The 25,440-nt window shown below is 38.2% G+C and overlaps 4 protein-coding genes and 2 non-coding genes across 9 annotated transcripts; 1 reads left to right on the forward strand and 5 right to left on the reverse strand.

The window, feature by feature from the left end:
• Positions 1–150: 150 nt before the first annotated feature.
• LOC136257607 (ADP-ribosylation factor-like protein 13B) lies at positions 151–6,010 on the reverse strand. Its single transcript, XM_066050856.1, has 13 exons — positions 5,634–6,010; positions 5,508–5,578; positions 5,270–5,403; positions 4,997–5,112; positions 4,688–4,793; positions 4,572–4,632; positions 4,432–4,511; positions 3,807–3,877; positions 3,649–3,748; positions 2,593–3,030; positions 1,361–1,676; positions 410–453; positions 151–354 (listed from the first exon to the last, which is right to left on the reverse strand). The coding sequence occupies exons 1-13, from the start codon at positions 5,672–5,674 to the stop codon at positions 325–327; spliced, it is 1,608 nt and encodes a 535-aa protein (XP_065906928.1). The 5' UTR covers positions 5,675–6,010; the 3' UTR covers positions 151–324.
• Trnal-uaa (transfer RNA leucine (anticodon UAA)) lies at positions 5,921–6,003 on the reverse strand. The gene has a single exon. It is a non-coding gene; the product is annotated as a tRNA-Leu (tRNA).
• A 746-nt stretch (positions 6,011–6,756) lies between the features above and the next one.
• Trnal-uaa (transfer RNA leucine (anticodon UAA)) lies at positions 6,757–6,839 on the reverse strand. The gene has a single exon. It is a non-coding gene; the product is annotated as a tRNA-Leu (tRNA).
• Positions 6,840–6,865: 26 nt separating this feature from the next.
• LOC136257608 (germ cell-less protein-like 1) lies at positions 6,866–13,698 on the reverse strand. The gene is made up of 17 exons (XM_066050857.1): positions 13,528–13,698; positions 13,397–13,482; positions 13,302–13,339; positions 13,094–13,190; positions 12,672–12,769; positions 12,327–12,373; positions 12,018–12,083; positions 11,885–11,950; positions 11,743–11,827; positions 9,870–9,954; positions 8,110–8,250; positions 7,987–8,056; positions 7,730–7,805; positions 7,546–7,619; positions 7,228–7,314; positions 7,087–7,174; positions 6,866–7,033 (listed from the first exon to the last, which is right to left on the reverse strand). The coding sequence occupies exons 1-17, from the start codon at positions 13,644–13,646 to the stop codon at positions 6,941–6,943; spliced, it is 1,416 nt and encodes a 471-aa protein (XP_065906929.1). The 5' UTR covers positions 13,647–13,698; the 3' UTR covers positions 6,866–6,940.
• Positions 13,699–13,719: 21 nt separating this feature from the next.
• On the reverse strand, positions 13,720–16,051 carry LOC136257609 (O-methyltransferase SfmM3-like). Its single transcript, XM_066050858.1, has 4 exons — positions 15,081–16,051; positions 14,951–15,034; positions 14,283–14,436; positions 13,720–13,975 (listed from the first exon to the last, which is right to left on the reverse strand). Exons 1-4 carry the CDS (start codon positions 15,965–15,967, stop codon positions 13,799–13,801), a joined length of 1,302 nt encoding a protein of 433 aa, XP_065906930.1. The 5' UTR covers positions 15,968–16,051; the 3' UTR covers positions 13,720–13,798.
• A 16-nt stretch (positions 16,052–16,067) lies between these two features.
• LOC136257603 (uncharacterized) lies at positions 16,068–25,167 on the forward strand. Of its 4 annotated transcripts, none has more exons than XM_066050843.1 (9): positions 16,068–16,191; positions 17,558–17,694; positions 17,972–18,270; positions 18,675–18,903; positions 19,254–20,290; positions 20,369–20,917; positions 21,751–23,431; positions 23,486–23,531; positions 25,014–25,167. In XM_066050843.1, exons 2-9 carry the CDS (start codon positions 17,574–17,576, stop codon positions 25,069–25,071), a joined length of 4,020 nt encoding a protein of 1,339 aa, XP_065906915.1. In that variant the 5' UTR covers positions 16,068–16,191; positions 17,558–17,573; the 3' UTR covers positions 25,072–25,167. The 4 variants fall into 4 exon arrangements, with proteins under 4 accessions (XP_065906915.1, XP_065906919.1, XP_065906917.1 ...); XM_066050847.1 differs by lacking the exon at positions 25,014–25,167 and adding an exon at positions 24,177–24,331; XM_066050845.1 differs by having other exon boundaries at positions 16,069–16,191; positions 17,561–17,694.
• Positions 25,168–25,440: the final 273 nt, after the last annotated feature.

Consider the following 25,440-nt stretch of genomic DNA (forward strand, 5'->3'; position numbering starts at 1 on the left):
CGGTTGAGTTACGTCAAATTACATCCAATAATTGCAAGCACTAGACACGATCAAATACCATATACATAAAACTTGGTATCATTCAACTCCTTATGAATTGCTCTATCCGATTCTAGCCAAACAAAATTCGTAATTGCCATGATAATGGCGTGATGTTTGAAATGTCATTATAAAATTCTCATTTGTTATACAAAAGAATAGATACACCTTGATGAATGTAACTGGTGCTATTTCAACACCAGAAATAAATGCATAATTATGTCTATAAATGTGCATTAAAAATGATGATTAAATCGATTAATATAATTGCCCTGCCCTCGTAGTTCAACTATCGGAAGATTCTTTTGCAAAATCCTACCAAATAACACACGTATTTAACAAACAATAAAAAGGAGTTCAAATTACTCACCTCTGGTAGAAATACTTGCTGGTTTCCAGGTAACATTGGAGAGCCTATTAAAACACAGATAGGATATGATAAAACCATTGATATCACATTATCACCATAATCAAATATGCTACAAGATAAAATCATACAAATTGACTACTTGTGGTTAGACAGGACACAATTTTAGGGGTTATATCACTGATTGATTGAGGAAACATCAAGTGCTCACATGTTAGGAGTTAAATAAGCCAAGTACAGAGACTTGCAACCTGGCTACACTCTGGTATATTGCCTCTGGTTAATTTACAGAAGCTCCACATGAAGGGAACCAATAAGGGCTCCAGCATATGTGAGGTAGCAAGTAGTTTGTAGGATTTACAAGAGGACAAAGTTAATTCTAGCACACAGAGATAAGATACGTATGTATATATCTATGCCTGTCTGATTTAGCAGTCTGTAGCTACATATAAAGTAAGGGTAAAATGCTTAATGTGCGCTGAGTGTGCAAGGATTTTTGATACATTCCAGCATATGTTTGAAAGGCTTCAACATGACATCAGATAACTGTTAACTTATCCTAGCTACCACTAAATGATTCCTGTGAATCGGTGACACAATACTTCATTGTTAAAATGTTCACTGGGAAATCACACACACAAACATACACATAACTTATTAACAGCTGTTACTTTATGCTACTTAGTTCCTCATTGAGTATAATTCTTAAGTATTTCTGCTAGAGCAAGCATGGTCAACTCCATGAATCAAATATCAATACATCTTATTGTGTACGTTGCATGTGTACATTGCATGTGTGTTGTGTGTGTGCATGTGGCACGCATGTATGTAGTGTATATAGCATGCGTAGTGTATTGTACGATTCTGTATGTGTGTAGCATGACTGTGTGTCTACGTATGTACATGTGCATGTATGACCTTCACATAGAGAACTGAAATGATTCAATGTCTTACCATTCATAGGGCTCATAAACAGATTCAATGGCAATCTCGTAGCAGGCACTGATGCAATAGTATTCTTAAAAGCTTCCATACTGTCCTCAGGAGAAACCCAAGAATTTTGTGTCACAGACATTTTACTTTCTGAAGACAACACATCTTCATTTTCTTCCATAATGGGAGCAGTTCTATTATTCCTTTTTAAGAGTGAAGAAACTTTCCATCTCCGATTTGTTCCATCGTTACCCCTGGCTGGCAATGGCTGTAGACGCACACCATAGGGTCTTCTACCCTCTAAATGTCCATTTCCTAAGAAATCTTTGTTGTAAGCCTGTAAAATGACAAAGATACGGACAGTAGTACAAAAGGCAACATGGAAGCTTCTGTCAGTATAAATAGAAGCTACTATATATATATATAAAATAAACAGAAGTGTCTATGTTAGACAGGACAGGTATACACTAAATGTTTACAAACAAATCATATAACCATAAAAAAGACTGCATTGGGAGCAAGAATTCTTACATACGCTGTGATGCCATATGTTAACTACATTAAATAACCTAATCAGAAGCTGCAAATGTGAGTAAACTGTAAGTAATTGAATTTACATGCACATGTGTATACAATCAGAACGAATACCTCGGAACCATTACTTAGTATTCTTTATTTGAGAGGACTTATACTTGATATTATGGCCTGGCTGTTTATTCCTTTCAGAAGGAAGTCTATTCGTTCCATCCTTCAAATACTATTAATAGGCTGTATGGAATTGTACCCCCTGCGACTAAACGGGACCAGGTGTTAATATGGGACTGGCCTTAATTCGAGGCAATGTGGTAACTGCTTAGACCACTGAAATCTATGTACCAACAATGTGGCCATATTTCTTTTTCAGGGTTTCTAGATTGTGCAATGAGCAACGAAGCAGAGTGGAGTATATTACAGACCTATACAAATATGGTACAAGTGGGCATTACTGCACACTACATACAAGGATGAGTGTAATTTACAGACAAGAGTACAGGAGCCAAAAATATGCATTATTCAAACTTTCATGCAGCTTCTGATGTACATAGATAAGAAAGGAAATTTTAGTAACAGCTGGTCAAATATTTAAAGTGATTTCAAGCTACCCATTAGATTACAATAATTACTAGCCAAATATGAACAACACAGTTTGTTATGGTGGACCATATATGTCTGAAGATGTACCCACAATCACACTACAAGTACACACATCTCACCTCTGGGATACCATTTAGTGTAGAGGGTTGGGGATCATTAGGACTTAGTATTGTTTTCCAACTGGGTGGGCATACCCCAGAATCTCGTCTAGGCTTTTTTAGTACTGCTAGTCTTTTATGCTGTGCAATAGTCTGTGGGAGTGGTTCATCTGATCCTTGTTGTTTACCAGGATCACTTGCTTCTAATGTTGGTTCTTGTTCTTGTTGTTGTTGCTGTACATTGTCACTGGTTTCTGTTACAAGTTGATTTTGTAGCTCTTTGTTAATATTTTCTGATCCCGACTGGTTTTGGTGTTCATTATCACTATTTGTTAGTCTCTCTGATGCCTTCTTTGTACTACCATCTACATAGTCTTCTGATGGTGGACGTTCCTTGACTGCGACTATTTCAGGAATGTTGACTTGACCAATATTTCCAACTCTGCTATTTTCCAGGTCCTATAACACACCGATACTATTAACACTAAAACCACGTGCATGCATGTATACTAAAATATAAGTACCTACTTATATTCATGTAGGTTTATGTTCACATGTTCTGTGTGTGTATGTACATATACATATTATATACATGATATTCAAACTTAACATCAAAAGTATGGTAGCTAACTGAAATACAGTGTAAGATAGCTAATGTACATTTTCATAGTAACAAAATTGTAAATGCTAGTAGCATCACAAAAACAGATTATATACAGACTACTCTATTAGAACAACCAGTAAAAAATAGACCAAAAGGTGTTTTTTATGGTTGTAGGTACAAGGTATGGTAGCACAAGAAAGGCTAGAAATGTAGAGAACACAATTTGAATAATAATAATTTATTAGGATCAGTACAGGTGCCCAAGACTGTGTATACATGTATGCGAGAAGTCTAGACAGATGTTATATCAACATTGCCTACAATTGCATCTACCCATTAATTACCACAATGCGTACTTGGGGTAAGGGGGGACACCCCAATATAGTGTGAACCATACACACACACACACGCACACACATAATGTTTCTGTGGTCCCAGTTTTACATACATGCATGTGTGCAGTGGACACTCACCTGTGCTATAGTAGACACAATTCCAGAGTCACTATCATCATTGTCCTGTTCCCCTCCTGCGTCATTATCCTCTGCAGCTACAGCAGCTAGAGCTTCAGCCCTACAGTGTACAACACATATATTAACATATATATATAAATGCGTTAGTATTAACATACCGTTCTCTTTCTTCTCTTATTATTCTTACTCTTTCTGCTCTCTCTCGTCTGTCTTGCGCTTCTGCTTCCCTCTAAAAAATTGTATTACCACACTTTATAAACACGCCCTTACTAGCCCAGCCCATAACACGTATGCATTTAGTATCCTGTACAAGCATGCATGTCTCTCTATTAAAAAAATCAACCTCTTAATGTAAAAACATACACTATTGTAAAATTATGAAGGGATTTAAATTTTACAGAAAACAGTCAACAAGGCTAAATATACCACGACTACTTGAAATATTGTACAGTGCAATTTTTTGAGGGGGGATTTTTTTTTTGCGGATCACCACCATCCAGAGGGGGGCATTTATACTCCTTCAGGGTATTTATAATACTCAACAATGCCATTTTAATCAACCTGAATAAGTAGGTGAAACTTATTGCTACAATCATCAGGAAGAAATTCAACCAAACGTGGGTACATGGAGGGAAGAAACCATCTTCAAAATGCCACAGAAAGCTACACTTAACAATTCTGTAATCATATGTAGCTTCTAAGTATTAGGTCATAATATATTATTTAGTTATTTATAGCAGGTACAGACTATAGTATTACCATAAACCATTATCCTACACGTACCTGTAAGGCAACATCTGCTATAACTTTTTCGTTAATCTCATTGTACTTTTCTCTGATAGAAACCAACAACCAGTTTATACCTATACAACACATATGTATGTAAGCACACATACAATAGTATACATGGTACTGAACTGCACCTCTTCTAATAGCTGGGTCCTTCTTACCATTGTTGGCACTATACAATGCAGTACAAGGCTCCTGTGTGTAATAATTACATAAGTGTTTATGTATAGTGTATATATGAGGAGCTTACAACTCTACAACATTCTTTGCTGTCTCCGAGAGTGTTCTCAATATCAAGGAGGTTGCATACACCGATCTCATCCACAGCATTATCGTAATCTTGTTTGTTGGCAAAACTATAATATATTAATACGTGCTTCATTACACATGCATGTATATCACTATAGCTACTACGCACATACTGTAACAAACCAGCATAATATTCTATGTATGCCTTAAGGATCTGTAGATTTAAAAAGAAAAATTGTACTCTTACTCCACAATTATATACAGTACAAGTAAACAAGTGGGTGTATGTTCTGTGTGTGTCGAGACTTACATCAAAAATGGCTTTGTTTTGATTCTACTGTCTTGTAATACTTTATGTAATTCTTCTTTGCACTCTGCCATTCTTTCATTTGTGGATGAATCGACAACATATATTACACCATGTGACTACAAAAAATAGACAAACAAATACAATGGAGTAAAGAATTAAAAGTGATGGTGCAAGTTTCAACTATGTACAAAGTGCATAGATGAGCTATGTTCAATGTATGTTAGTTAAACATTAAGTAAAGTTGTAATATGTCAAACATAGCTGTATACTTACTTCAGCATAGTAATTACTCCATATTCCTCTAATACGGCTACCACCACCAAGGTCTGAAATTGTGACGTTGCACTTTTTTAGTCGTACTTGAGTACTGCTGTATCCAACCGTTGAAACTACATCCTCCTGGTTACCTGTAGTGAAGCCTCATGACACACACAGACAACAGCAAACAAACAAAACACACTAGTACTTGCTGCAAAAAAAAAACAACAACAACAAAAGAACTACAACTCACTGTTTGTAATTACTGACAAAACGGTACTTTTTCCGGCGTTGTCTAACCCGAGAGTTACCAGTGTTACCTCTCTAGCGGAGTAGAATACTAAAATCTAGCTTAAATATATAGCGCTTATAACCAAACCTCGTGGGCGCTCTATTAAACTTCGTAGAGCAGTTCCCCATAGTTCAAACTCATAGCTTTCTCATGTTTTGACTTAATATACAAACCCGCATCCGTACCTGTAACCCATAACAACACAACATAACACGAAAACAAGTGATTGTGGTTTACAGTTTATTTGAAAGTAAAAAGTTACGCACATTGCTTGTGTGATACAGAAACATCTGACGGACAAGAACAAAAACAGACGAACTGATTTTCGTGATATAAAAGGGTTGACAGCGAAAAAAAAAGGTGTCAGGGTCCCATACCAGGAATGGGGTTCGAACCCATGTGTGCATACGCACATTGGATCTTAAGTCCAACGCCTTAACCACTCGGCCACCCTGGTCACACCGACAAACGATAGACTTTAAGTGTGTTTTAAAGTGTAATTCGTTTTGTAGTACAAAAATGTGAATGATATTAAAACTACAATGATTTATAAACACCAAGTGTTCTGCAGATGCCAAGGCCATATTAATATACAATGGAAATTTAATAGGACTGTCCAACGTCAAATATTGTCTTTTCCTATGCACTTGTCAATTTTATGCCCCACCCTGGGGTGGTGGGGGAATACAGGGGATTTGACAAATCGTGGTGTCAAATTCCCCACTACTGGGGCAAAATCGGCTGTCAAATCCCCACTATGTCCCCACCCCCTAGTAGGGGATTTGACAACACCTCAAGGATAAACTCATATTTCATGCATGCGACTAATAATTAACCTGGTATACACCTGTAGCTAGTAAAATTATAGTGAGTACGATTTAATTGTTTAGAAATGCAACTACCAAAAATCGGTCAGTGAATTTGAGAACTGTCAATTGCCCCAGGGGTGGGGACAAGAAGTAATGTCAAATCCCCACTTGGGGTGTGGGGACGCCCGGGGGTGGGGCATGAAATTGACAAGTGCACTACATAAATACAACATACAAGTAAACAAATGAGAATTGTGGTTTACAGTTTATTTGAAAGTAAAAAGTTGCACACATTGCTTGTGTGATACAGAAACATCTGACAGACAAGAGCAAAAACAGACGAACTGATTTTCGTGATACAAAAGGGTTGACAGCGAAAACAAAAGGTGTTAGGGTCCCCATACCAGGAATGGGGTTCGAACCCATGTGTGCATACGCACATTGGATCTTAAGTCCAACGCCTTAACCACTCGGCCACCCTGGTCACACCGACAAATGATAGACTTTAAGTGTGCTTTAAAGTGTAATTCGTTTTGTAGTACAAAAATGTGAATGATATTAAAACTGCAATGATTTATAAACAGATTACTGCAAGTGTTCTGCAGATACCAAGGCCATATTAACACTTATATACAAAGGAAATTTAATAGGACTGTCCAACGTCAATATTGTCTTTTCCTACATAAATACAACATACAAGTAAACAAATGAGAATTGTTCATCAACAGTACCTCATCTGGGGATAAATAAAGTGACAGCGTGCCAGAATCCCAGGTCTCATCTATTTCACCATAGTCACTAAAAGATACTACACTCATTCTAAAGAGATACAAACAGTTCTAAACTATGGCAAGGCATTGTGAATGTCTTACTTTAACATGGTCAGCCTGACTGGTTGAAAACTAACTGAAGAAATACATGGTTGACTGCGTGTGTTCCTCTTCACTGACATTGTGCTACTATAATGGAGTTTATGGAACTCTACACAATTCAAAATCTCCTTGAGTGTATGTTTACACACAGAGTAACTAAGGAAAGGACTCAATACAAAGCCACCACAATAAGGGTGAAAATTTTGGTCCACACAGAGTAAAAAAGTTCTAAAACATCTGAAACTGGACAACAGGTGCACTAATGCAACTACTGTAGAAACAACATTTCAAACTACAAAGATACAACAAATATAGCACCTTTGGTTATAACCATGAGTGTAATTCACAAGGATATCAATCCCATATGAATATCCAGTCCATCTCCAACAGTACTGTGGCATGAGTTTAACAGTCACAATGTACATACACCATCACATGTACATCAGGCACATGCATATAAATATGACCAAGAGTTATACTCTTGATATGACGTACTACTTACATCACTGACATCTGTTAAAACTCGACCACACCGTAATGACAGGGCATCAAACTGTGCAGGTGACAGGGCTGCTGGCCTGAGGTGAGAAAAGTTCATCTCTAAATATATATCACTCCAGTATGTGTTTGCATATTCCAACAAACGTATTGAACACGCACGTGCCCACACACGTGTGTATGCACACACATACACATATGGCACGTACATGTGCGCACACACACAGACACAGACACAGACACAACACACACACAACCTACCCTTGATCAACACGCTGGTCTACTAGTAACATTTTCACCCACAACTTCTCATACACTGGTGACAACCAGTCTAACAAGCACAAAACACACACTCCATCAACAGTTACACCATGATGATACTACCTTTTGGTATAATTCGGTCAGTGTTCAACACAACGATGGATCCTGGATCAGTGACTACGTGAATCAGCCGTATTTGTTTGAATGCTGGAATATATTGTTGACCATCTTCAGTGTCCAAATAATCAATGTCTGTCTCCTCTCCTACATTAATAGTGCAACCAAGAGTATATAATAACTGCTATAATAATTATACTCTTGGTGCAACGTACAGGATTGTATACATATACAATAACGTATGCTTGGAAGTAGACAAAAAAAGAAAGAAAGAAAGGGAAAAAAAAAAAAGAAAAAAAAGGCACTTTGAGGCATCGAGTAGCATAATAGGTAGATTTTTCCACACTGTAATTATTGTCACATGTGAAAATTGCATGCCATGGAAAAAGATCAACATATACGTAGCTACTCCATTTATAGTCTCGGGAGCCAAAATACTATATACTTTCCTACTATCCCATTTGCATGCAAAAGAAAAGTAGTGTCCTAGCTCACAAGATTACTTATTTAACAAACATTTGGCATTAAAGCATAAAATTGTTAATTTAGGGCTCCAGCAATACGAAGTAGTGAAACAAGAAATATGAACGATGGTAGCTGGTTTATGTGGGCAAATCCTTACATTGGCATGTTACCACCATCTGTTCAATGCCAAAGTAGGGATTTTCCAATATAGACTAGCTACCACCATTCATATGTATGTCTTGTTTAGTACATTTTATCACTAAATTATTTTAAAATGGTTTATTAACTTTTTGTTCTACTGTTACATAGCATAGCTATGACATGTATGGCTGCGACTGCTTTATTAGAGTATTTTGATCTCACTGCTGAGCTGTATTATATGCAATACATTAAAGAGACAGGTTCACTCCAACAGCATACCATACCCACACACCGTACCACATTATTAACTCTTTATTGGGTTGTGCCACCACAAAAGGTTGGCTATTAAACTACCAAAGTGCTGTATCTGCATACCTTCCTACTGATTGCAACTTGGCCGTGAGGGTAGTGGTCACCCAGGTTTAATTAGGGTGTGGCAGTGTGTTCTGATAGTTTAAGGGTGTGGTCCTGTGTGATCGTTTTGTATGTGCAGCTACACATATCTATTTCCCCGTGAGCATTTCAAATAGTTTTGTGATGTCCAACTATTAAGTGTCGATATGGATATGGCTTCCTTGCATGAAGAAGATGACCATGTCATTGAGGAAGAAGGTAGACACTCATCGGGAACAGAAAAAGCACGTTCCACAAGTGAGTTAGTTATTGTAGCACGATATGGTGGCTGTGCACTGCTCTCTAGCCTTGCAACTGTTGTCCGACAAGCAGACTAATATTATTGGTGACTGTCTCTTTAAACTCAATATCTGACTATCTGTAAATGCTGTAATTGATGTAAGAGTACATACTTTTTCTATGATGGTTTGTGTTTTTTAGAGGCAGCAATATGGGTGGCGCCCATCATTTTAGGGGGCTAAATAGCATTACCGTAATGATTGATAACAGCTGCCAAATAAATAATGGCAAACTGAGCCTAACTCCACTCACAAACCAAAAAACTTATTGTTATCTAAATCACGGAATCTACGGCAAAAAGTTTGAGCATAACTATGAGCATAATACATGTACAGGATGTACAGTGTAGGTTGAATTTCAAACACTGAACACATAACAGGTAAAATTAAAAGCATAACAGGTTGTTGTCTAGTAGGGTAGGAAACAACTCAAAAAAGTGCACGCTCTCATGTACATCTACAGCTTACCTAGAAGTTTAAAGTAGTCGTCGGCATTTGCAGATAACTGATGTAAATCACCATCCCATAGTGGATGTAGTTTTAAAAACAACCACTGTAAAGACAAAATATGTTTGCATTGATAAAAATGGCACAGTTGTATGCAAGTACTAGTACTACAGTATGCATGTTACAGTATTACAATAAATGTCAATATGTACATACGTACATACATACACCTTCCTTACTACAAATACACTCCTGTATACATACATAAAACACATACATTATACATGTATATGTGCATAACACTGTATTGCCTTGAATTTCGGCCAGTCATAAACTAGTGTAAAATAATTTAAAAAATTAAAACATGGGAATAGAGATCGCTGAAAAAGTAAAGAAACAAGAGTCAAACAAGCCAGCATGTTAAACACACAGAGATCTCTATTTGGACTCAATGGACATGGTAGAAACTAAGGAAAAAACAGTAGTTTCTCAGGGCAGATGAGTACTGAGAATGCTTCTGTATAAATGTTTGTATGAGTCCAAATAGAGATCTCTGTGTGTTTAACATGCTGGCTTGTTGACTCTTGTTTCTTTACTTTTTTCAACAATTTCTATTCAAAATTATTTTTACACTAGCTTGTACTTTTTATAAATTCATTTATGGATAGCTAACATGATAATAAGAGATGCTGGTGGTGCTTGATATTACACAGTACTAAACATGTATATCAAAGTCAGTCATCATGTACAGTAGCTGTAAAGTAGTCAGTTAAAATTATCAGAGTTAGCAAACACCATGCAGTGTATTGTTTCCTTACTACTGAATGTACTTTGAACTATACACCTTCGACATATCCAGCTATAGGCAGTGTATAGCATGCTGTGGTCAACAATAGTAAGGCTTCTCATTTATCATATAGGCATGCACACTTGTGATCACAGTAAGTCAAGTACACAGTGCTACACAACAACACTGTTGCTCTGGTATGAACTTAAATATACTGTGGTTAAATATAGGTAATGATATAAGGATTCCAAATGAACCTGTTAACATGAATAGATTGGATACTTATTAACACGATTAACATGTTGGTCACCCTTGCAGAAACTAAGTCAGAAGATCAATGGCAAAGTGAACCTACAAGAAGCAAATTTACTTGAGAGTGTGTTATCATTGTAATAGGCATTTAAAAATAAGTCATGGATGTGAAGAAAGACATAGGAAGGAAAGTTATGTAGTTTTTATCCCCAAAAAGTACTCACATTTTGCTCTAGCTCTGTGGAAAAAAATAATAAGATGAACAAAATGGCATATTCCAGTTATTAAAAAAACAAAACACTTTTACTGGTGCCTTTTGACTTCATATTTTCCAGTGGGCCTATACTTCTTCCAAATTAACTTCTAAGGCTTCTTTTGTGGTTGGGGGAGTTTCCTAAGGTGGTGTTTAGGTGTGTGTTCTATTAGGATTTTGGCAAAAACCATAGGTTCAAAAAAAACATCTCTATTATGAACCATTACCGTGGTTCATGATTCCTGGTCCGATGGGGGTATAGAGCCTTACAGCAGAAATAAACGTTGCGTCAATTATGAATAAATGCTGGGCCACCTAGTGCAGCAATAATTTTTACCAACTCTGTGCATTATATATAGTTAAAGCACTGTCGCACGTGTGTATGGAAATACAGCACCCAGGGTGTGTCAAGAGGCTAATACAGCATGGGGCAAAGCTGAGTGCTGTATAAGCCTTGAGACACCTACCTAGGTCCTGTATTTACAGGTCATACATACATACATACATACATACATACATACATACATACATACATACATACATACATACATACATACATACATACATACGTACGTACATACATGAACTATATGTGTACTGACTTTCTTTGCTAGAGAATATGCATCCATTTCCACCTGCATCATAAACAGGTCTGGTGATCCCAGCAATTCAGCAAACAAATCGCAACTGTATGCACACAGAAGATCATAAACTATTGTTCATAAATGTGATTTCGAAAAGAACCTCAAATCCTTTAACAATGTCGTGGTAGCTGATACTAATAGATTCATCTTCAACCACTGGTTACAACTACGTACATGTGAACATTATAAAAAAAACTATATGTATCCTTGTACATAAGCACAAAACAACTGACCGACTGAAAATCTCCACCATTCCATACATGGAGGATGTTATACGAAAGTGCACAACTGAGTCAGCGCTGTGTAGGAAGCAAAAGTAGGATAAGCTTGCTAAGTCTTTTATCACCATTGATCAGTGCAAGCTAATTGTGTACACTGTGTATCTACAATAGATATTTCTATGGATTAAAGTTTTTATGTAAATGCTTTTGTGGTAATATGTAATCACTTGAAATAAAACTCCTATTAATGGCAATGGGTTCTCTTGTGAAAGTGTATCCATGCATGTATACTCCAAAGTTTCAAATATGTACTTAACGTACCACAGGTTCTCCTTCATGTACACTACACAATGCTGCATCAGACCATCCTAGAGCGAAGTGATTTCTGTTAGAAAAGCTACTGCATGTACATTACATACACAAATAATCCTATTAGCAAATTCCATATCATGGTGTTTATCACATTATAAAAGTATACAGATGGACACATGAATTAGTTGAAGCATGTTACATGGCAAAAACAGTATGAGGAGTACGAACCAAGTTAGCACTGTACTACGTAAGCCGTCTTGCATATTATTTCTAAATGTTACAAATACAGTACAGACATGTAATTGTACCTTATATATACTCCATACATACAGCTAGTGCACACACTACACTTACCAGTTGTAGCATGGTAGCTGCAGCTACTGTAGGACATATTCTATCCATGGTGACAGGGACAATGTCTCGATACATGGAACTGAACGCCAGATCCAGTGCTGTAATATTACAGTGTATTGTATGTAACCCACAAAATGCGTACAACGGAGCTAGTGTAGTATGGACACAATCAAAAGTGTTGTCTGGGAGTTTTTGGTGGTGCTAACTTTTGAAGCAATATCTAAAATGCTTTAGCAGAAAATTTCAAAGCATTGGAGATGTGTGGTAGATGTTTGAGTTCGTCATTGCTCAGGAGGTTAGAAACTACAAAAAAAATCCCTATACACCCTACAATCAATCAGAGTTACAGCTGCAGTAGTCTGTTCAACAGTAGGGAATCTACTATACAGTGTCATACGTGTCATAGTAATCCATACATGTACCTTCTATGTCAATGTTTGGATCTGGGATCTCTAGACTGATCACATTCTCTGATGACTCCTTCCACTGTCCACTAAACATGCTGGAAAAATACTCCGACTGAAATGCAAAAAGTAACCATAGCAACAAATATTCAACAGCAGTGTCTACAATGTTGAAAGCTTAGAGTTCACATCATCCATTATTTTTACACATCACACACAAACACACCTGTGCTAGGTACGTCTTGTGTAGTTTCCATTCTTTGTCTAAATATCATATAGCAAAAAAATCCCATCTCCTTAAAACACCATTTCACCCCTTACCTAGGGCGTGTATAACAACGTCTGAATGAGTCCCTTGTTCAAAGAATGTTTCATAAATGTAGGCTGAAGTCGTTTTAATCTTCTTTCTATGGAAAATGTTTTAAAAAAAGTGGGCGTATCGGAGACTGTACCTTCGCGGTGAAATCTCTTCTACCTCGTCTTCTAAATCTTTTTCATCTTCGTCATTATTTTCGATTACTTCTGGCTCCTCGCGAGGTCTTTTTATACTAGTACTACCCACCAAACCCATAATTCATTTCAAACCAATGGGGAATTACCCGTGAGACTGTAAACATAAAAAAGTCTACCGACGACCCACAATATTTTTGCATTGAAAGGCGGCGGAAAAATACATGTATTTGAGAAACTACAACATTATACACACACACACACGTATTATATTCATGTTTGCTTCTTGTCAGGAAAACTTTCTATGATTGAGTAGCCAGCTCTAGTGGGGTAAGTCTGTGGCTCCACAAATCCACTCTGTTCTAACAGAAAATACATTTCCTCTTCAGTACGTAGTCGTGAATGTGATGGGTTGAATGCCATCATGGTAAGGTCCATCTGTGTCTTGAACTAGTGGGATAGAAAAAGAGCATAATATATGTGCACACTGCATGATCACAGAAGTACACACATGCACACTGCATGGCCTTGCTGCTGCATGCTTGGGAAACAAGGATTTAACCTCACCAACTACACTATTTTTTCTTATAACATCTATATACCTCCTTCAGCTCAAATAACAACCACATGTGTTTGTATGCAAATTAACACTAGACACAATTCACGGCCCATAATACAGTACACACAATTGCAAAGCACTCATCCATGCAACAAGTTGGACAAACGATGACACGTGTAGACACAATCAGACACAAACCGTTTCCTCAGCAGCTCCACCAGTGTGAAGTACTCGCTCTATGATTAGTACACGATTCCCCCTGGCCACTGCAGCAAACAGATTGTTTAAGATAACGTTGGATGCCTCGTCAGACCAGTTGTTGAGGATGTCTTTCAGGATGTAGCAGTCACAGCTGATATAAAAGGATGAACACATCGGAATACATAAAGAGTGATTTAGACAACCACCTCATTATAGTGACCATGTCAAGTAGTAGGTCCCAAACATATCTAAGGTGTACTTGCATGACCTCATTAATTAGACCACCTCATTATAGTGACCATGTCAAGTAGCTATATTGCTAAAATGTACTCATAATTTAGCAATATATGCTCCCTCCCAAAAAGATCCTTTACCATAAGACATTGCCAGCTTCATGATGTACCAAAATGAAACAGCCAGACAATAGCTAGAATTACGTAGCTATGCATGTACTCTAAAAATCATCAGTTAAGTTATGCTTTCTATCAATTAAACACATTACATTGCTAGAAATTGTCATAGGACAAACAGTACATTGCTTTAAGGAATGTCAAATACCCTTGCAGCCTATGTATATACTAACTATGGGTACATCCTTGACAAAATGTATACAAAATCTCTAGAGTACTATTATAGTGCACACATCATGCCACGTAACAGCTTACCCAAACTCAGGAATGTTTTTAAAGAAATCTCCAGTGTGCAACGATATCTTCTCATGTGTGACAGATTTCTCCTCCAAAAACTTTCTAGAACACAACCGCATACAGTAAACCAACGAAAACAAAAACTAACTTGGCACCATCGATCACATCTGTCAGATCAAACACAGTTCCCTTGATGCCATAGACATAATATTCCAGCACTGAATATAGGAAGGAGCCCACTCCTCCACCAATATCACAAATGTGTTTGCATGAACCAAAAGACGGATAATCTGCAATAATCGCTGGGGCTACCAGTCTTGCATTATCTGCCATCCCTCGGTCAAAGATTTCTTGAAACGATAGATCAGACTTTAAGTGCTCCAATAATTCTTCTCTATACGTCTCCTTAAATCCTGAATTACCTGTAAATATACTTCTTGACAGTGCTGTAGCTATAATAAATGCTTCATCCCCAGCTATCATTTGAACATAGCCATTTAGACTTTTTGGGTGGGATTTCACCAGGTATTTCCCTAGTTCTGATAATTCGTATTTGTGCTCCTCAGCTTCCACAAGGAAATCAAAATGCGAAGCAGCATGAAGCACCCTGCATAAATATGGTAGGTTAACTGGTTCCACATTTCCTTCATCAATCAATGTCTTCAGCTCCTCACAAGACAGTGGCTTCCCAGCATTATGCAGATGGTCTGGTACATCCATGTAAGTTATTAAGAACAGCACACGAGACTCAAAGTGCTGTGAAGCTGATGTTAAGACTCTGAGATGATATGGCTTAACGTGCTTGCCAAATCTTTCCAATGACTGCCATATCCTAGTATTGATTCTGTATAGTGGCCAGTTGGGTAAATCCGTCGGCGGAGCAACGCAAATATACGCTAGGAATATTGAAGCGATTACAAATATCACAGCTAGGTGTAACGTCGTTATCTTGGAAGCAAGCTTCTTCGCTGTTGCTAATACAGTAGCCATGGAAAATGACTTTTTGGCAGCTGCCTTCCTTTCGTTTCCTATCATTTTAACTCTTGTCTGGTACAGAAACAATTGAATTCCTGCCTGCTTTTGTTTCTGCACTAAACAATAAAAGCATACATCACGTGATCCAGTGTAAAGGACATCACGTGATCAGCACCTTACATCATCAGTAATTTCCCTTCTGGTCGCCATTTGCCTTTCCCGTCAAGTGCGCTCCTTTCTCGCTTCTTCCTTCGTGTTCAAGAAGATCCAGATTGATAAAACAGGTTTGAAACATTGTGTTTGCAGCAAGGGTAAATTTTTAGATAGATTAAAAGTTTGCGTATGGCCAGTTCTTGGTGCATTGCTTGCACACGCAATTGTTCAGGATAAGATAGTCTTTACTTTGTGTTTACAGCGGAAAGAAATTTTAGTGATGATAATTTTGTGTACTTTTTTTTGCCACTGTGGCTAAAAACGTTGTCTTTGTGTGTGGTTTACAGAACAGGTTAGATTCAGTCAAATTGGAAAGAAACCTGGCAAAATTCTTCATAAATTCTGCAAAATGTGCGTGCTAACCTTAAGAGTACTCAGTGCAGTGTCTGGGGACACTTGTGTTTGTAAAATACTTGTGTGTACATTCAAGGGTACACCCTGTATATGTACAAACAAAATTGCTATGTTGTAAGAATAGTATGTGTGTCGTTGTATTCATGAACATGACTGCCCACAGAGCAAGTTTACAAAGTACTAGGGTGGTCAGAATACAAAATATGCTATCTTTATTCTTGGAAAAACTAAGTGCCAAGTTTCTTTTCATTTTGGCTAAACTAGTGTGGTATGGACACATCTCTGAAGGAACCACAGTGTAAAAATAAGAACATAATATATTATTTTAATTACTTGCTTACCACAAAGGTGTTTCCCCCTGGTAAGGGAAACTTTCAGTGTTACTCTCCAGATTACATTATAGTTTAAGTGCTCATTCCTTCCCTGCCAGAATTCTTTGTCAGGTCCTATATATATCATTCCTATGCGTTCACCAAATGTTGCTTTGTGTACATTGATACACATGCATAGAATAGTAACATCAGTTATTATTGCAGCTAGAGTCACCAGTCTAGAGGGACAGACAGCATGTTCACAGTTATATCCATGCACTGCTTTAAAGTAGTGACTTCTATTGATAACCAGTATTGCATGCATTTTTTCTTGAACTTGCATGGGCTAATGGTTTTATTTACATGTGCTTAAAAAGTGATTGTGATGACATTCACTGGTAGCATGCATTCAATAGACTGTTGGTTAACACATAGAATGTTTGTACACTGTACGTCCTCTTCCCATTAATGGTACTCTAAAATATACTCAGTGGTTGTTGGTCCCATATCCTTCTTTATTACTGCTTTGTACTGTATATTGACTTGGAACAAAAGGTGGAATCTGTACAGATGTGCTGTGGACAAATTACCCAACAAATTGTTACCTACAAATATCAGAAGGTGGTCTAATATATCAAATATTTACACCAGAAGGTACAAGAAACTAGGCCAGATCAACCTGAGGGGGCTAGACTTATTTGTATAACACATACTATATGATGTGTTGGTATAAGATGTATTATTAGTGTTAGTTTTATTGTTATGGATGCAGCAGACATTGGTGAGAGATGGCAGCAGCCCCTTCGGACGATGACATGCCTCAATGTCCCCTCTGCCACATGACACTCGGGTCTAAAAATGAGTTACAACTTCATTACCTGCAGTCCTGTTCTGGCTATGATAACCCAGGTGAGTCCTACATGTAGCTACCATTTGCATACGTAGGGAGTGTCACAGAGGACTACTGCAGGCTATTTAAATTTGAATTCATCATTGAAGTACTTATAAAATTAAGACATATTATATTTTTGGAGTATGTATTGTGGGTACTATAGCCCCGTACTATATGAGGAGGTTGGTCCCACTGCTTCCATTTTCAAAATTTAGTTTTGCATCTTTTTTTAGAATATCAATTCATCTACTGTGTACATGTGTGATTGTCAACTAACTATTTCCTCAATCACAGAGGCTAGTGGCCCAATGAATGTTGGCGTCCGACAAGCAGCTGGTCCACCTGTTGGCATGAGACAGAACTATGGTGGTGGTGGTGGTGGTGGTGGTGGTGGTGGTTATGATGGGAGTTCAGACAGGAGACCTGTGCCATCTAGCAGCGACGATAGATTTGATCGTAGTAGCAGGGCAGCTGTCAGTGGTGGCGATGAACCTTTTAGTGGCCTAAGTCAACATCTGGTGCGATTTGTGTGGTTCCCAAGTGATCCCTTTAAAATTAAGGAAAACAAAGTGACTCTCCTGTCTTCCTTCACTGTGAGTTGTACATTTGTACATATCATACTCTGTGTGTGTGTGTGTGTGTGTGTGTGTGTGTGTGTGTGTGTGTGTGTGTGTGTGTGTGTGTGTGTGTGTGTATGTGTGTATGTATTCCAGCGATGCAACATCTTTACAAATATAGTTCTCGATGTATATAATATTATTTGTCAGCATTTTTGGTTTTTACATTAAAGCTTTGTTTATTAAAATAAAGTTTGAGTTGAAGTTCCATAAAATCAGGAGCTTAAATATAAGCAAGCTCTTGACGAAATGTACGTATGCCTCAACTACACATGTATGTGGTGTGCATGACAGAAGTAGAGGACGGTGACTATGATTCTGACTTCACTAGAAATGGTACTTGTTCAGAGGATATTATAACATGAAATTTGTGTTTACAGGCTGGTGGAGGTACTGTGGAGCTGTTTAAAAGCAATGGCAATGATGTGAGCTCCTTTGCTTCATCCAATGTGTCGGTCAGGTTGGGGACATTCAGTGATGGTCAGATTGTGTGTGGAGATGATATTTTACAAATTGAGCAATTTGAGGTGTCTGCAGACAGTGAGGAAGTGTACCTCATCACAAAAGATAATGGCCAACCTGGCCCACCACCAGCTGCTCCCACAACAGGTATTATATAAGTGCATTAGATTTGTAGATGGTATGCATTTATTGGAGATATGGGTCAAATCCTGGGCTATTATATTTATGTATGATAGCTCTTCAGGCAAGCTTGCATCTTGGAATTTTTGAATTTTAGCCTTTCAATTTTTGTAATAGGCGTGGTCATCCATTTTAGGCTCAGCGTCATGAGACTTGATGACAAGTGGTTCATAACCTGGCGTGTTGTACACTATCTAATGCATTAATGTTTCTTCACAGTAGGACTTATTGCACTACAGTTAGTCAACATTTATACATATTTATGTATTGCTACATATGTACTTATGTGCTGTACATACTATTTCCGATGTACGTAGGAGGTGTACCCCCAACTCATGGTGATCGTAATTTTGGTGTTAACCAGTTTGGTGCTCCACCCAAGCAACCTCAATATACACCGTCACATGGTGACTACCATGGTGGCGACCATTTCTCTCCACCAATTCCCCAACAGTTTGGACGCCCAGGAGACAGAACTGCTGTAGCTGGAGCAGACACAGGAGGGTACAATTACAAACCACAATATGGCGGACGTAATGCATCCAGCTTTACTGAGGACACTGGAGCATCTGGAATACTTCAGAACTTTGACAACACACATCAGTTTAGGCAACCAGCAGCCAGCCAAATGCCAACTTCTCCACCAGTGCCCAATCTGTATAGTTCACCATCAGGGCATAGCCAGTATGTACCTCAGAGTAGTCCTGGAGTAAGTCAACGTCTTCCTGTTACCAGTGAGCCTACTATACCACCTAGTGGGGATGTCCATACATTGATGAACATGAAGAAGAGTAGTGGTTTACCATCAAGTGGTAGGAATTCTGATGAAATGGTTTTGCAGCCGGCTGTTGTTTCACAGGACTATTATCCCTCTCAGCACTCTGGTAGCTCCATAGAGCAAGTGGTCGTCCCTAGTACCACATCTCCAACATTTTCTCGTAATAATTTTGATAGATCCACACCATATTCTGGCAAGGAGACAGCTCATCCTATTTTAGATACTACTCCTTATGGGAGAGATCGTCATGTTGCAGCTGCTGCTTCTCACCAAGATGTTGGGCAAAGTTCTTCTGATGCTTATGGTGGAGCTAATGTGATAACATTTATGGGGAAGGAACGTAATATAGGAACAGCTCAAAAGCCTGGTATTGATCTGCAAAAGTTGCATGGTGTAGAAGACACTGCAACACAGGGTAAAATAAGAGAATTAGAGGAACAGCTACAAAGTAAACAGCAAGAAAAAAATGAAGTTAAACGGACTATGGAGCGTGCCAATGCAGTGTTGAATAACCGGATAAGACGTCTTGAAGATCAGCTTAAGACTATGCCTAGTTCTACTGGTGGCAGTAATGAAGTGAGTTTATTTCATTAGTACACTCATGCTTATGCACATACACTAATCTAATGCAATGTGTTTTCTTATACCCTCTAGGCTGCTATGGTTGAAGAGATACGCAAGCTAAACATGAAGATAGCTGAACTGGAGAGTGCTGAACACATGATGAAGGAGTCAACTGCTGGACAGGATGAATTAGAGAGACACCATCAACAACAGATCCAAGAACTGGAGCGGAGAAATAATGAGCTTAAACTACAAGTTGCTAACTTGGAAGAAATATGCAGAATGCAACAAGGAGAGGCCCTTGAAGATTCTAAAAAGGAAATTGAGCATAACAAGGCTGTGATTGCTCAACTTCAGAGTCAGATGCAAGAGAATGATATTCGTTACAAGCAAGTCGCTTCAAGCCTTGAAGATGCCCACCAGAAGCAAACTGATTTGCTAGAGGAGAGTAGGGCGGCCATGACAAAGTCCATGGAACTGACCGAAGAGAATGCTAAACTACATGAGCAAAATTTCAACTTGTCAGAAGATTTGAAATCACTCACTGCCAAGTTACAGCAGCAAGGAGGAGGAGGTGCCATGGCCAATGATGAGGAGGTTGCTACCTTGAAAAAAGAAAGTGCCAGGCTGAAAATACAGGTATGTAAATGATAGCTATACTGTCATATAGTATTTGTACATTTGACATATACAGGTCCGTACCCATGCATAATTCATGTTCATGCATTGGTTTACATATATGTTTACATAGTTACATACATTTATGTGACCGGATCTGCGAAAACCCGACATAATGGTGCATTTTTCAAATTCTTTGTTATTGAATATTTATAATCTACTTAGCCGAGTGTATGCTCTGGCCACGTTTCAGCCTTGTATGCCAACAACTTTTGGAATTACAGCCCTACAAAGTAGCAGCAACAGAAAGATCAATTTGTACAAGTATTGGGAAAATAAGTTACAGGTGCTTACAAAAATGACTGTAACTTACAAACGCAATGCAGTACAGAGTTGCAACTTGCACCATCTTGTTCGCCATGAATAGGGGAGTCCATGACATGGTAGGTTTTTTCTCCTACCACCTTTCTTCACTACATACAGAGACGAAATCAGTGAAGAAAAATCAGTCGTGTACGATTGCTTCGACATGACATAAACAAATGCCCATAACTCACGTGTCCTTTAGGCTACTGCGACAAAACAAAGATTTCGAACTCCTCTTGAGTAGGCAAATAAGATGATATCCATTTTTTAATCATTACTCCCTTTCTTCACAAAGAACAAAACATTAAAAAAAATTATGATTTTTTTTTTCATTTATGCAAATATTTTACCCATTGCAATCAATAGCCTATAGCAAAAATTTAGGCTTGCACCATTATGTCGGGTTTTCACCACATGTACTTGTATATTGGACACTGTTCATACTTACACATTTTGCCATTGTAAGGCATTTGTTCTGTTGTGTGTAGGCTGAAAATGCTGAAAGAGAGCAGCAGATGCTTGAGCAGAAGAACTATGCATTAGCTGCAGAATTACAACGATTGCGTGAAGTGCAAGAGTCTGGAGCAGCCACAGAAACTAATACCCAAGAGACAGAGATCCTCAGAGCTGAGAATGCCAAGTTAAACACCACTGTACAGACACTACAAATGCAACAGACTTCCTATCAAGCTACCCACCAGGAAATGACACAGAAGATTTCCTCAATTGAGGCAGAGAACTTGTCACTGCAACAGCAAGTGACTGGACTAAAGACTTCACAGTACCGTCTACAACAACAAGTAAACTCCACAGAACAGGAGAAGAAAACGTTAAACGAGCAACTAAGACAACTGCAGCTAACTGCCGGATCTGGGGCTACAAGTTCAGAAGTATCTTCTCTGCAGCAGCAACTACAACAGATCACTCAAGAAAGGGATAGTGCTAAGAGACAGATGCAAAGCATGGAGCACTTTAAGACATTACTTGAGGATGAGAACATGCGACAGAAGGAGACCATATCTAAACTGCAGTCCCAAGTGTCTACTGATAAAGGCTCAACCAGTGAAGAAACTACCATGTTACAAGTAAAACTAGCAAGTGCTGAAGAAGCATTGCAGAATGCTCTTAACCAATCTTCAACTAAGGACACCACCATTAATGATTTACATGCCAATATGTTGGAAATAAAGAACACTCGAGCTCAGCTGGAGAATGAGGTAGCTGCCATGAGGGAAGAGAAGGAAAAGTTACACATGGAGAATGCCCAACTAAGGGAAATGGCTACCCAACCTACTAAATATCAGAAAGCTATGGAGGAGAACAAACAGTTAACACGAGATAATCAAGAATTAGGAACTGCACTAGAAAGAGCACAAAAGGAGTTGCAGTTATTTAAAGAGAATAGTATGGCACTGACCGAGCAGTTGGACAAGGCCACAGATCAAGCTACATTAGATGCTATCACAGGTAAGATGACCAAATACAAGGGCGAGAGAGATGATGCTAGGGCTCAGGTGCAACAACTGCAGGAGCAGCTCCGTACACAAGGTGGAGGAGGAGGAGAATTGGCCAGTAAAGCAGCTCGCTATCGTCAAGAGAGGAATGTGTTACAGGAAGAAGTTGCCAAGTTGAACACCATCATTGCCCAGATGGCTAGTGCTAAAGCATCTCAACCTACTTTTGGTAATTACACTAGGCAGTTCAGCACTGATGATCCATCATCCCCAACTGGAGATGTTCTTGCTTCTTTATCTGATCATTCTGTTACATCTGAAGTGTCTCAATATTCTGCTACTAGCTATTCTGACATGGAAAAGGTTTCACACATTGTACCAGCTCCAACAAACCAGAACTATCAATCTCCATCTAAACTACCTAAAGGACCACAGGGACCACGGAAAATTCCAACTGCATCTTCTAGTCATACTGCATCTCCCAGTTCAGTCAAGAAGCCTACTAAACGATCTAGTAAGTCAATCATTAAGCAGGCTACTACTAGCACAAGTGGGGAAAAGACACCAGTTTGTTGTGAACCAGTCACTTCAGTTAGTAAAGGACAGAGAGTAGTGGTTGGACGATCTGGAGGTGATGAATGTGGCACTGTGAGAGTTGTAAATGTTACAATTGGCGCAAAGACAGGCTTTGTTGGAATAGAGATGGATCTTCCAAGTATGTGTGCTTATTCTATATGTATAGTCTGATTGTATGGGTATATTCTTGTAGGTGGTAGCTCAGACGGTGAAGTGAAAGGTGTGCGTCATTTTACATGGTAAGTAACCATCTGTCATATCTGAAGCTTGTACTGTTATACTGTATAGTCTGGTTGTTATTTCCAAATGTAAGCAAAATCACCTTTTGCGTTCGTGAAATACAGGCCCTCAAAAGTAAGGCTTAATTTCTTTGTTTTTTCCAGAGTCCTACTTTTTCTCCTTTTTGCACACTTTACAAAAAAACTGGATAAAACACGAAGTGAAATTTAGTATACATTAAGAACGTATTGAGGTAAATTTATGCACCAAGTCTGGGGTTAATCTGATAAATATTCATGGACTTGTGTGGACGATTTTTTTTTTTGCATAAAAGGACTGACTTTTGTCATGCCTACAAGGCAATCCACCTAAGGGAATGATTTGAAAATTGGTCTGTGTGTAGGTAACTATCACAGCTCAAATCTTTTGTGGTTTAAAGATGTTGCAGTGACAGTTATAGAGTTACAAGGAAAAAACCCAACATACCGTATTTACTCGATTTGTGCCCCAGGAGTACTATTATTTTTTTGTCTAAAAATGAGAATAAAACCCTTTGAATAGTGCCGCACTGTGGTATTATTCGAGTGTGCGCTAAACCTGCCACTGCTATCAATATGGTTTTATAAAACAATCAAAACACGTTACTACTTACTTTTTCTACACAGGACCTTTCTTTCACTCAAGTCCTTGTAGCACAACCATGTCACGCCTCATCCTATGTGGTCAATTTACTAACTAATATCCGGAATTTCGATTATGTGACAGCCGTTTAAGTTTTACCAGGACAATGTGGGATGGTGAGATTAGTACTAAAGGTATGAGAGCACTAGTAAAAGAGTAATTACAAAAGTATAATGTGGTACTATTCGAGGGTATGGTACAATTAAAATTATTTTCAGAAACCAGGATAAACACCTTCAAATAGCATCACATTGCGGTACTGTTCAAGGGTGCGGCACAAATCGAGTAAATATGGTAATGTAAAATTGCAAAATACTCTAATAGAACAGACACTGAGCAACAAAGAAAAGTGCACAACAAGTATTGACGAAAACTTGTCCAAAGCTTGAACTGATGAACTACATACCTACCTCCCAAACTCTTAACCGTTGAACCACTGTCATCAGCTGCCCAGCTCACTTCATTTTTGCCTTATAAATACAAATTCTAGTTCAAGTTAAATCTGCAGTACAATACGTATATTGTAACTTCTATCTTCTGTAACATTGTGCCTGAAGAAATTTGGTAAAAAAGAATCCCAACACCAGTTGAGTTTGTAGTACAGTATTTAAAATACAATAAGCTGGAGCTTCGTGTTCACCCACACATGCGTTTGTCAACTATACAAGAACAAGTTTGCATTTTACAAATAGTATAATGGGTGCTTAATATGCACGTGCACTTAACAACCACACTCTGCAGTATACGTTTGAAAATTTTACTAGTATCAATTACCATGCTGACTTTACTGTTCATATATATGCTAATATTTCTGGTTGCAGCAAACCAAAACACGCAGTGTTTGTTCCAGTAAAGAATCTTCACAAGATTGTGGAATAAGACACGCACTTAGGTGTAGTTCATATTTCGAGTATATGTATGAATGTGTTGTAATATGCATGTTGCATTACAAGAATTCCATTTATTTTTCTTGTATTACTGGTTGAATGTTTCACAACACCCACCCACACACACAACACACACACAGACATATTTACAGTAAGCATCAAATCTTGTTTTTTAAAAATATATGATATGCATTACCAGGAGCTTATAAGCGCCGGCGCTTATAAGCTCCTGGCATTACGTATTAATGTTAACATTGTATGGAGGAAAGTATGTACTACACATGTACGCGTGATGTGTATGTGCCATGTACTATTTAACTGTGGCATGCGAAGGATTTTTTAAAGACCCAGTTTGTTATAC

The sequence above is a fragment of the Dysidea avara genome, chromosome 6 (assembly GCF_963678975.1).
Source record: "Dysidea avara chromosome 6, odDysAvar1.4, whole genome shotgun sequence".
Lineage (NCBI taxonomy): Eukaryota > Metazoa > Porifera > Demospongiae > Dictyoceratida > Dysideidae > Dysidea > Dysidea avara.

Bases quoted from the DNA above. Each gene is read 5' to 3' on its own strand.
- LOC136257608 (XM_066050857.1), bottom strand. From the start codon at position 13,646: ATGGGTTTGGTGGGTAGTACTAGTATAAAAAGACCTCGCGAGGAGCCA. The intron at 13,340-13,396 runs GTAAGGGGTGAA...TATGATATTTAG, and splicing joins CGTTGTTATACACGCCCTAG to ACAAAGAATGGAAACTACAC. The intron at 7,175-7,227 runs GTAAGACATTCA...GTATCTCTTTAG, and splicing joins GTCAGGCTGACCATGTTAAA to AATGAGTGTAGTATCTTTTA.
- LOC136257607 (XM_066050856.1), bottom strand. From the start codon at position 5,674: ATGGGGAACTGCTCTACGAAGTTTAATAGAGCGCCCACGAG. The intron at 1,677-2,592 runs GTGAGATGTGTG...GTCATTTTACAG, and splicing joins CACTAAATGGTATCCCAGAG to GCTTACAACAAAGATTTCTT. The intron at 454-1,360 runs GTAAGACATTGA...GTGTTTTAATAG, and splicing joins GTTTATGAGCCCTATGAATG to GCTCTCCAATGTTACCTGGA.
- LOC136257603 (XM_066050843.1), top strand. From the start codon at position 17,574: ATGGCAGCAGCCCCTTCGGACGATGACATGCCTCAATGTCCCCTCTGC. The intron at 17,695-17,971 runs GTGAGTCCTACA...CCTCAATCACAG, and splicing joins TTCTGGCTATGATAACCCAG to AGGCTAGTGGCCCAATGAAT. The intron at 18,271-18,674 runs GTGAGTTGTACA...TTGTGTTTACAG, and splicing joins CTCTCCTGTCTTCCTTCACT to GCTGGTGGAGGTACTGTGGA.
- LOC136257609 (XM_066050858.1), bottom strand. From the start codon at position 15,967: ATGATAGGAAACGAAAGGAAGGCAGCTGCCAAAAAGTCATTTTCCATG. The intron at 15,035-15,080 runs GTTAGTTTTTGT...GTTGTGTTCTAG, and splicing joins GATGTGATCGATGGTGCCAA to AAAGTTTTTGGAGGAGAAAT. The intron at 13,976-14,282 runs GTTTGTGTCTGA...CTATCCCACTAG, and splicing joins GTGGAGCTGCTGAGGAAACG to TTCAAGACACAGATGGACCT.